Source organism: Cebidichthys violaceus, unplaced genomic scaffold (assembly GCF_023349555.1).
Source record: "Cebidichthys violaceus isolate CVI_PGR_0920_01 unplaced genomic scaffold, fCebVio1.0.p SCAF_8, whole genome shotgun sequence".
Classification (NCBI taxonomy): Eukaryota; Metazoa; Chordata; class Actinopteri; order Perciformes; family Stichaeidae; genus Cebidichthys; species Cebidichthys violaceus.
In genome coordinates, this window is record NW_027176964.1 from 17339939 (window position 1) to 17351586 (window position 11648).

The following is an 11648-nucleotide window of genomic DNA, read 5'->3' on the forward strand; positions in this document are numbered from 1 at the left end:
TGTGGACACATTTGGAGGTTTCGCTCCAAAGCCGAGAGGATTCGACTCTTCTGTCTCTAGAAAGTGACGTCAAACTCGTTCCTTCATGTCCTCCACAGAGAGAACAGGAAGCTTTGTAACAGATATATGAATTACTACTTCTACCACACTAACTACAAGGACACCTCTATAGAAACAGCTGCCTAGGAGGACTTAGCTTAGCATACGTATTTGTGACGCTAATGAATGCTTTGACAGCCATGGTGACGGTCATCACGGCTGTCAACGTGTCAGATATGGTATCTGACACTTTTGACAAGTGGTGACAGGCGTAGAGGGTCGACTCACAACGAGAGTCTTCGGTTTGAGTCGGACTGGAGGACCTCTACTGTACACCCCCCACCCCCCCCCCGGATGGTGACAGAGAGATGCTTCGTGTCTCGTACAGCCAGAAGAAGATCAAACTACTGACCGAGTATCAGAATGGAGTCTTCTTTGTGGACGTGTTTCTCCAGAAGATGCTGGAATTTGGAGAAGCTTCCCAGCCAGTCGAAGCTTCGCTCCGTCTCGTACCGTTGGTCCCAATAGTCCACGTCTTTGTACCTGGAGTTATCGTCCGGCAGGTAGTCCATGTTCTCTGAGACGAGCAAAAGCAACAAAGAAAACGTCCGTTATGCATTTCACAAATACACTGAGGCGCTTATGTTTCGTCTGTATATATATTTGAATAGCTTTGATCCAGGAACATGTGTTTTCATGATATGATCTGGTTCTGCAGACAAACCATCCATCAGACATCCAGAGCTAGATTATGTGAAATCACCTCTTATCTAGTGAGGAAAGAGCCTGAAGACGTTCAAGTCAGAGAACAAGATGAACACGTCACGTGACACAAAGTACAAGATGAAGACATCATGTGACACAAAGTACAAGATGAAGACGTCACCTGAGTTGCTTGCCAACAACTGAGGTTGTGATTTGCATCAACATGTTGTTGTTCTCTTTAGTTGTGTAGTTCGGTTGGATTTCGTTGTGCTAGTTTGATATTTACCTGAAGCTTTTAAAGGAAGTGACTCTGGGTCATTTGTTTTTAGGTGTTTACTGCATGTTTCATGTGCTTTATCATGTTTCATGTATCTTGTGTTTTCTTCCTTTTTAACCGTGGACGTAGAAATCAACTGTCTTCAAAACAAACGATTCTTCTTCTCCAGATACTGAAGGTTTGCTTTGTTGCTCATTGACTGCACTGCTGTCACTATAATGACACAACTAGAAGCTGTGAATTCCTCCGACCGTCCTTAACTTCACACCATCAGGTCAGCATTAAATCATATCTCTGTTTATTTAAAAACAGCCTGACGTTGTTTTCTTCTGAAGCATCACTTAGTTTTGTTTACCTCCCTGTTAGAGAACCAACTGGTTACTAACGGTCTGGTTAACCTTCAGTTAAACTGCGGACCGTGGAGGAAGCTGGCTCTCTTCAGCGACATAGACCTAGAGACCACTGAATGAGGGGTTTAGGATTCTGTATTGGGACTAGTTCTCTCCACGCCCCCCCCCCCCCCCCCCACCAGCACCACTCGGGCCACAGTGTGACCGCACTATTTACCCTGGATCTGATTCTGAACCGGACAGCCTCGTGTCCCTGCTTCTTGTGATTGGGGTATTACATGTCTGTACTCATTCCACATGTCATGCCAGATGTGTAGCAGTTGTGTCTAAACAGAGCAGACGTAAACACAAGCAGACCGAGTGAGATTTGATCTGAAGGGCAGAGGAGCAGGCGGACCGGAGAAATGCGCCTCTGGTCCGGACCACAGACTCTGGTCCGGACCCTGCGGTCCGGACAGCCCGTAGAGGTCGCACACATCAACGTGAACCGTCACTTACGGTGTGGAGACGGGGCTGGCTCCGTCCTCGACCAGTAGAAACGCCGGTTTAGGTCCACGTGTTGTAGTTTCACAGCACTAACGCTGTAGTTCTCCAGACAGCGTGGGTCCTCTTCGGTACTGCGGACGCAGCTTTTACAACTAAAACAAACCCTGATGAGAAACTACAGCGAGTCAGAAGAGTCCTTATTGGTCCTCTGAGGAGTCCGTAGTTTGAAGAGAGACTCATTTCCGTGTTTCAGTGAATGAGTCAGAGGGGGCGGGGCGTTGTGAAGTAACACGCTCGAGCCCGGTCCGGTCCGTTTTGATAGTTCGTTTTATCGTTTAAAAGTATTAGTCAACAAGATACATGGTAAAAAATAAAATAAAAAAACAAGAGCAGCAAGTATTAGAAATAGTAATAAACAGTAAAAAGTCCACAATTACTAAATAGAACTAAAATATATATATATAAAAAAACTTTAAAAAATGGAAATAAAATAATGAGCCGATTTAGTTTTTTTAAGTCGCTTTTTTGTTTGTAATAAATATCAATAAACGCGGCTGATGAGGGGGTTAGCTACAGTAGTTGACTACATGCGAGTTAATATTCATCATTTCATTCATGTCAGCACGTTTGTTTTCACATTCGTTTCGTGGAGTCTTTTTAAATGACATAAAGGGCTGTTGCGTTGACATGACGTCACATGCACTTAGCCTGAGGCATGACTGTTAGCTACGCATGTATGACGCAATTATGACGTATGATGATGTATCCTGTGAGCTCGGTTCTCTCCAACCCAGGTAGGTACCGTAAATAAAGTAAACACACATACTTATCTATTTACTGAGCTTTATTCGTGATTTATTCATTAGTTAAAAGTACATACTGGTTTGAGAATCAGCACATGAGAACTTCACCCAAAGAATGAACCAGTAGAATGAACCAGTAGAATGAACCAGTAGAATGAGGCCAGTAGAAGGACATGCATGTAGATGTCCCGTCCAAAAGAAGAGGAATCCACGGCAAGGTTTACTCGCTGACCTTCAGCTGACCAGGGGCATGACCCCTCTGCTACAGTGACCCCCATGCTCTGGACCAGCACCGTCAGGGTCCTCATGCAAGTGTTCTGCTTGCAGGATCTGAGATGGACCAAACGCATACATTAATAACTAGTAAAAAGAGTGATACAACAAGAAGAACCTGTGAATGAAAAGAACAGAGTCACTCATGCGTGTTCATTTCCATGCGAGGCACGTGTGTGATCTAAAATACTCAGAGTATACACGAGTATTTTCCCAGAGCCTGCGTTCATAATTGTCAATTTATCCACCATCATGTATGCGCGTGTACTGCATAACTTCCGCCACTAGGTGGTGCGTTTGAGCAAATAAAAAGGGACGTTTCAAGCAGAGGCGGCAGAAGGATTAAGAGATGTCTCTGGTGTCTGTCCAGTGCAGTCATACTCTGAAGACAATAGGTCTGCTCTACTGAAAATATAGATGTTATTGACAATACACGGCATAAAAGACTTGTCCCCACTCAACAAGAGGGGTTCATTAAAGGCCTAAATGCAGATCATAATAAAGGACGGATGAAGTCTATTATATAATCAATACCTAAATCAAACATGGGGCTAAACTGCACCATCAGGGAGGTCAGTGAAGAGTTGTGTGTATAGAGGAAATTGTCACAAATTGTAGGCAAATTATGAATAAACCGCTGCACACAAATCAAAATCAAATGGACCTATTCACAGCACATCAAGGTGACTCAACCCACACTATAAGATGTCTACTCTATCACTCCAGCTCAGCACAAAGCCCCACAAGAAGATGAACAGAAGATAAACCATTCCATTGATTAAAGGTGCACTAAATCTAATAAGTAAGAAAAACAGTGGTTTGCTCTTCTAGTGTCTTTGTTTAAAGCTAAAAAGAGACAAACATTTGATAAAACATGCAAAGTAAAATGAATCTACCTTTCTAGTCTGGACTCCGTCCCCTCAGTTGAAGACATGCTGGTGACTGGAATCCAGATTCATAAGAAGCATGTTAATGTTGTGTTGAGGGGACTAGAAGCATTCCTTTCTTCTTGGCTGATGTGCTGAAGCACTCGCTCCAAGTTGTAGTCCCTCACCAAACATGAATCCAGCAGAGAACACATGTTTACCCATTACCTCACACACCTCTGATGTAATGCTGGGACCTAAAAAGAAGACATCACGGTTCTACAGGAAACAAAGAGAGCCTAACAAACAAAGGCTGGCCTCAGCCTCTCTCAGGTGTGTCTGAGTTCAGGAGGAAAGGTGCGGGTGAACTTCCCGCCCCCTTTTTATAGACTCCGCCCCCCTGTTGCCTGGGTCCTAATGGCTGTCTGTTACCTGCCTTCCCACATACATATGATGTATTTAAATGGACAAACACGAACGACAGAATGTCTCATGTGAGACAGAAACACAGTCCAGAGTCGAGAAAATAGCACTTCCTTTAAATAAACTCTTAAATAAGTGAATAGTTTCAATCCTGGTGGGTTAAAGTCACCAACACCTACATATACTTATTAATTCTCCACTCATCATCTCACGTCATCATTGACCTCATGGCTCCTCCTCCATCAAAAATCAACTGTGACAGAGAGAGAGAATGTGTGGAACATCGAACATTCAGAATGAACTCATGGTATTTATGATCTGCTGGCACTATAAACAACACGTGTCTACGCTGTGTGACTGATTACAGTTGGAGCATAATTACAATCACAACATTGTATGATAACAGTTCATCAGCATGAAAATACCACCAGAGTAATGTCATATGTTCTCCTGCAGATGGAAGTACAACACCGCTATTCTTCACTGGATAATAACCATAAGCGCTCTAAGAAATGAACCCATAACCTAACCTAGTCATCCTCTTTCATTATCTTCATTATTCAATATGTTGGCTCACTTTGGGAATCACTCTACACAATGTATCGCTGACGGTGTGAAGATGAAGCGCGTTCATCTCCTTCAACACGTGGCTCTAACCTCTCACAGGGAGAACTTATGATGCCTTCAGTGCATCAAGAGACATCCTGTCAACGTAATGCTCGTCCCTCCATTTCACACCCGCTGAACTGTGATCTGTAGCTGGACCAGCGCGCGCTGTCCTGTCTGCGGTCTTCTGTCTTTTATTGAAAAACCTCCATTATGGAGAGATGATGAGTTATCTCACGAGAACCAGAGCACTTCTGAGCCTCTTCATCCACTTCTAACACCATAATAAATATAAATATACTAGAAGCATTGAAGCTGTGAGTGTTTTTATTGTATTGAACCTCGTGACCTCAGTGGAGATGAAGCAGGTTTGATCATGTAAGACAAAGAGTAACCTGAGGAATAACAATGTTCTCCACTCTCTCTCTCTCTCTCTCTCTCTCCACAGCGGGGTCATCAGGTCCGATGAGGAGGTTGAATCTCCCCCGCTCTGTTAACAATAGGTCTGATGCTGCATCATAATTATGTAACCCTCGTGCTATCAACAGTAAAAGTACAGTAACATCAGAGAAGCCGTAAAAACTGCTCCGGCTCAAACATGTCACTGTGAAATATTAATACATATTCATGTTTCTTTGATTTTGAATCGGACGCAGAGCCTCCGGTTCCGCCTGAAGATGCGGAGAATAATTTGCTACATATTCCTCTGCATAGTGGAGGCACTACAGACCACGTGAGAGGAATATTCAACCGCGGTCCCCGACAGACCGGCTCATCTCTGCTGGCTCTCCTCCGCTGCTGACATGGACTCGCGGGTTCTGTGTTTGAGCACTGAGCGCGACTCTCTGTCTGAATGTAACCTTTGATCTGCGGCCGGGTTCTCTTCTTCTTTCTGTTCGGTTTCTTCTTCTTCCCTTCTCCACAACTTAGACCAGTTACGGGGCTATGGCTTGGCCGTGCATCAGCAGAGTGTGCTGCCTGGCTCGGTTCTGGAACCAGTTCGACAAATCGGACCTCTCCGTCCCGCTCACCATCCAGAACTACTCGGACATCGCCGAGCAGGAGGTGCGGTCCGTCACCAAACAGGTCTCCGCCTCGGAGCGCGCACCCGGGAATAACTACTCGACCCCGGACCAGCGTGCCGCCGGCGCCCCAAGCGCGCCCAAAGATGGCCCGGGGACCCGAGGGTCTTTCAGGGCGCGGAAGGAGCCCAGTTACAAGCCCCGGGAGGACTACCAGCCGCCCGGAGTGCCTTTCCCCAGCGTCACCCAGTACAAACAGGATTTCAAACCCTGGCCCATTCCCAGGAAGGAGAATTTCCCTTGGATTAGTAACGGGGGCAGCAGGGCAGACAGCCCGGTGAACAGTTACCACAGCCAGGCACAAGCGGGGGACAGAGAGGAGCGGGGCAGGGGGCAGAGGTGGGGGGATCAGCGGGATCAGCAAGTGACGGGGGAGAGCGAGACCTCGTACAGGTAGGGCACGTCTCCCTCTAACGCTTGTTTCAGCACCTGTCGCTGTCCACCGCGGGCTGGTGATAGAACGCTGCTTCCTGCTTTGATGCTTAATTAGAAGTGCTTTAATAATGCATTGACTTCCAGGGTCGGCCCAGCAAGCCTGCATGGAAATAGGGGTCATCAATAATTCTCTCACACATTTTGTATTCATAAAAGACAGAGCTAAAGTATGCTTATTTTAGTTTTATTGTAGGTTGCAGGTTTTTGAGCAGTGACCCCTTAGAAATAAGTAAATGATAGTCTTTCTGCAATCCTCTGTCATACTGTTGATCATGTTGTGAGCCTCAGATTCTTCTTATGATCCCTTGGGTGGTCCAGACCCCCCACGTCTCAGAGACGTTATAGGACAACTGTTTTCACAAGCTAAGCACTTCCCAGGACAAACTGATCTTCTATGTGAAATCGGGATAGAACGCCCCTCTATGTCCCACTTAGAGGCTCAGTACGGACACACGTGTGTCTATCAGCCACCTGATGCATCGCTCTTCCTCCAGGCAAGAGTACAGGCCATGGACGGGGGTGAGACCAGCCAGAAGTGCGAGGAAAACTCCTACAGCTCACTACTCCGGCTCAGGGACAGAGGCCAGCCACGACCTGCGCGAGACCAGCTATCAGGCTGCCTACAGCGGGGAGGGCCACAGGTCCATAGGGCTGCATCAGGCGGAGAACGACGTCCCACCAGCTGCCTCCAACGCACAGCATGCTGCTGTCCCCCAGCACACCCCCACTGCTACGCAAGCCGGCAGGTCACCCATCGCCTCCAGCCTGCAGCAGAGCGTCCCGCCTGAGAGGACCGAGTTCAGTAGAACAATCAAGGGAGAGGTAGGAAAAGACACAAGTCTATTTTATACAATGTATTAGAGTCAGTCCGTACAGTGCGTTACTAAAACAGCTGTGGGTTCAGAGAGCTCATTGGAGGAGCTGCAGGTTTAAAACACGCTCCTCCAGAGAGTCATCTCGTCTCGTCTCCCTGGTTGCCTGGTTGCCTGGTTGCCTGGTTGCCTGGTTGCTGTTGAGACGTTTCAGAAAAGTGATGCAGCATTCTGTCCCAAAGCAGCTGGAAGTGACCCAGCTGTTGAAAACAGGCCACCCTGTGTTAGGTAACACTCTGCTGGTCTACACTCATTACTTTGACCTGATTAGAGCAGGCTTGATGAGAACCAAAACATAGACGGGTCATTCTTCAAACTGTGGTCCAAAGGTCAGGAAACAACACAAACCTGCAGACAAATGTACTGATGTCTAAAAGAGAAACCATTCCTGGTATTTTATTCCAACAGACAGAAATCTAATTAACAACATATTTCATTAATTATACAATCTTCATAGTCTACACTTTGAAGGATCAATGTTTTGTCACACCTAAAATCTAATTAAAAATGCATTATTTTAAAGACATGATACAGGGGGAAATGAAAACGTTTGAAAAATCACCCAAATATTCACCCACTTGTACTGACCCAGATGTGTGCGCTCAGCTATAATGAGATGGGCCCACAAAGAACCAGATGTCGGACTGAAGCATAACTTACTCCAACCAGACCAGAGGCTGAACGCTCATCAGTTCGCTCAGGTGGTTCCAGGTTATCGTAGGATGGACCGGGTGAGGAGAACTCGCCCCCGTCCTCCTCCCCTTGGTGCCGCTGCTCAGGTCAGCTGTTTTGCGTGACAGTAAGTGAGAACCGTTTGGGGAATCTCCAGAGGTTTAGTGCCAGCCCTCTTTCCCCGCCCACACTCCTCGGAGCCATCTGCCAGTGGATGGTCTGGGCTGGTCTGGTCTGGTCTGGTCTGGGCCGGGTCAGATGGGTTCATCTGTTTGCATGCTGAGTAGCAACACATCTCGCTCTGAAAGCTATCTGGAAAGATTAGAACACCTGTTTTTGTGGGAGGGATGCAGCTCCCACTGAAGACCTCAATGTCTGTGTTCTTCAGGACTCTGGGAGACATTTAGTCTCCTGTAGAGGATAGTTTAGAGACAGTGTCCAGTGTTCTGTTCACTACTTTTAGGTTAATAAATGAATATAGGTTTTATTATTGTCCCACCAGTGTTACTGGATGGAAGCTTCTCTTTGCTCATAACCAGTTGACTGTTTTCATAGGATAGAGACAATCATGCTGACATTATCACTGAATAAGTAACATTAAATTCAAACAATAGAGAAAAGGAGTTTAATGTTGGTGTTGTGTCACCTCCACTTATTACCTCAGTATCATTAAAGTCCTCCTCGTGTTTGCCTGCGGTCCTGCACCTTCAGACGTTTAGTTGATTTATGTTTGAGAGAAACATATAACTCTCAGACACATGACTGCTCAATAAAGGCCGTCATGTCAAATAGCCTCAATATCCTGTGTGGTGGTGATGGAGGTCGAAGTGAGAGACGTCAACGGCGGGACACAGACTATTAATAACCCGTGGCCCAGTTGGAGTGAGAGTTCACGGCACATTAAGAAGGGACCTGCCACTGGCAGTGTGTTGGGCTGTGGGACTGAACACTGCACACACACACACACACACACACACGTGCAGTTTTCATGCAATTTCATCAGCTCCACCACAATCTGCCAGCGCGACACAAACCGGCCTGGCAGCAATTTACGTTGATCTCAGATAATCCCCCCCGGTCACCGGCGGCCCGCTCACTGCCGACTCATCATCGACTCAGCAGCCCCCAGCAGAGGTGTCCGGCCCAGCATGCATTACACCGGGTCATGGCGCTCTGCTGGTGTCCGATGTTAGGCCACTCTCGGTTTGTGACGCCATCCTGTAAAACACAGCGAGGCCTCCTCCTTTAGGCTCCACCGTTTCCATTCATTACAACATTTAAGCTGCTGAAATCACAATTAATCTGCTCTCGACGATAAAGGAACTGAGCCGCCATCAAATTCTCATTATTGCTCAAATCAATCTTTCAAATTGTGTGCTCCCCACTGCAGATTATCAACGGATGAAAGCCGCCTCTAATTTCATGACAGGCGGCAGAACATTGATCGATTGGGACACAAACCTCCTTTTAAACGTTTCGGAGGGAGGTTGCTGCGAGCCGTCAGACGAGAGAACGAAGAAGAGAATGACGTCCGGCATGAGTGAGTGCAGCCGTGTGTTAAGACTCGGGCCTGGCAACTGTGCACACGCACACGCCAAACACATGCAAACAGATTTGCAAGGATGGACTGAATAATCCGGTGTTTGTGTGTCAGGGATGAGCAACACAAAACACATTCAGAGAGCAAAGTTCAGCAGCAAACTCTTGTTCTAGTCAGCTGAAGAGATTTAAGATTGTAGCCCACAGGCGACCCGGCTTAACTTCTGACGGTGCTGTGTTTTCATATGGTGCACAATAAAGGGTGGACATGCTGCTCACAAAGGTCTTAAACTGCACACAGAGGAGAGAAAGCCTGCAGGGACAATGCTACCTAGAACCTCTCATTCCTGCCGCCTCCCTTTCCTCTCTTCTCTCTCTCTCCGGTTAACCGGGAGCGATGGGTAGAATCACGGATGGATTACTGAACAGGCCTACTGTGTGCATGAAGCCACCGATTGTCCTTGTTGGAAAGTCAATCAAAGAACCACAAAGAGACACAAAACGTTTGTAGCCACTTTGTGGAGTCTTGGTCGTCCCTTCATACGTTTCTTTTATTTGTATTTTTTATTTATACGCTCTCTTTCCTTCCCTCTTTTCCTACATCCCCCCAGCCAGGCGTTCTCCTGGTTTCTCTCTCCACCTGTCCTTCACTTGGACCTCTTCCCTCTTCCCTTTTCCCACGCTGCCCAAGACTACAGAGGACGAGTCCTGTGCCAAGTTGGCAGGAGTCTGGCCTGGGAGGAGAGGATTGTATTAAGAGGAGGAAAGGCAAAAGAAGGGTGAAGGAAAAAGAGACAAAGCTAGGGGGGGGGGAGATGAGGAGAGAGGAAGCTGGTGATAGATAGGTGATATAGAAGGAAAGAGAGAGAGAGAGAGAGAGAGGAGTGGGGGGGGGGGGGTGTTCGTGAGCAGCATTTGATGGATTATCTGTTTCAAGCGCGATGTTGCACCGGGTTGCAGTCTTCTTTGGCACCGATCTAATTTAGGAGAGAGGCAGACCTGGCTGCTACACAGAGCAGAACAGCCGGAGTGAGAGAGTGTGTGTGTGTGTGTGTGTGTGTGTGTGTTCACACAGTCCCAATCAAAGCGTTGCTGGGACAGCGAGTCGTCAATCTCTCTCTCGTCCGGCGCTCCGGTAGCGTGATGAACCCGCTCCACAGCTACAGTATGTGGGTGAACTGAAGGAGGCCGATCCAAGAACTGCTAGAATGAACAGGGAGACTTCTTTTTAGTCAGGCTTTGAGAACAGCTGCCATCAGCAGAACCGAGCAGCGCTCAGCAGGAAATAGCAACACAGTCCGGGCTGCTGGCTCTCTGACAGCAGAGCTGATGCTTGTTGACGGTGCAGCTGAAACCAGTCTCCTCTCATCGGATGGTCCAGAGTGAGAACCACAGCTGCTGCCCTCTGGTTCAATCTCTGTGATCACCTGTAAAGCTGCTGTTATCTCTCTCTCTCTCTGTCTCTCTCTGTCTCTCTCTCTCTGTCTCTGTCTCTCTGTATCTGTCCCTGTTTCTCTCTCTCTCTCTCTCTCTCTCTCTCTCTCTCTCTCTCTCTCAGGAACATCTGGTGAGGACCAAGTTCCCTCCGAACTCTTCTGCCGTCTTTCAAAGCGGGCCGAGGGTCTTCAACATCTGACAGCCGCTCCGGTTTCCAACCGCTCCACTTTGATCGGTGTTAAGGAGCTAACAGGAATGACTTGAGTCCATTCCACAACACAATAATCTATGCAAGGGACTGCACCCCCCCCCCCCCCTCTACACTCTGTCCTGCCCCCGTATGGAAATGAAATTAATATGCATGTAACTAAAAACAAGCTAATTTTCTTCTGTTTTTGCAGCTAAAGATGCATAAAACACTGGCTGCTTTGTGTGTGTGTGTGTGTGTGTGTGTGCGCGCGTATGTGTCCTTTATTGTACATAATGTTGAATAATGATCGACCCGGTTGGTCAACTGTGTGAACTGTTTTGCCCTTTGGTGTTCTGCTAGTTATAAATAAGTTACTCATTTCCTCGGTATTCAATCGGTTTACTGTTTTGAGAAAGTATTGTTCGGTCTGTTATTTTGTAAATCTATTGTTCAAGAAAATACATAAAATACATGATGTAAGCGAAACTACAATAAAAGAATATTAGGTTCTGAACACCTCGGCTGTGTTTCTTCATAGAGCCTCACTGCTCCGGTGTTATTAGTCATGAGAGTATTTTGACCAGCATTCTACC

At 47.0% G+C, this 11648-nt stretch overlaps 2 protein-coding genes across 2 annotated transcripts in view; one reads left to right on the forward strand and one right to left on the reverse strand.

The window, feature by feature from the left end:
- The window catches only part of ece2a (endothelin converting enzyme 2a), a 53041-nt gene extending 50998 nt beyond the window's left edge, over positions 1–2043 (reverse strand). Inside the window, exons 1-2 of the mRNA XM_068701848.1 lie at positions 1870–2043; positions 452–616 (exon numbers count right to left, since the gene is read on the reverse strand). Of these exons, the coding sequence (XP_068557949.1) occupies positions 452–611 (160 nt within the window). The 5' untranslated portion in view covers positions 612–616; positions 1870–2043. The remainder of the gene's footprint in view (positions 1–451; positions 617–1869) is intronic.
- Positions 2044–5288: 3245 nt separating this feature from the next.
- map6d1 (MAP6 domain containing 1) lies at positions 5289–11539 on the forward strand. The gene is made up of 3 exons (XM_068738237.1): positions 5289–6303; positions 6840–7167; positions 10987–11539. Exons 1-3 carry the CDS (start codon positions 5774–5776, stop codon positions 11062–11064), a joined length of 936 nt encoding a protein of 311 aa, XP_068594338.1. The 5' UTR covers positions 5289–5773; the 3' UTR covers positions 11065–11539.
- Positions 11540–11648: the final 109 nt, after the last annotated feature.

What these genes read in the sequence shown, in the direction of transcription:
- map6d1 (XM_068738237.1), top strand. Translation starts at nt 5,774, where the DNA reads ATGGCTTGGCCGTGCATCAGCAGAGTGTGCTGCCTGGCTCGGTTCTGG. An exon ending in GAGAGCGAGACCTCGTACAG is followed by an intron (nt 6,304 to 6,839) that starts GTAGGGCACGTC and finishes CTCTTCCTCCAG; the next exon opens with GCAAGAGTACAGGCCATGGA. An exon ending in GTAGAACAATCAAGGGAGAG is followed by an intron (nt 7,168 to 10,986) that starts GTAGGAAAAGAC and finishes TCTCTCTCTCAG; the next exon opens with GAACATCTGGTGAGGACCAA.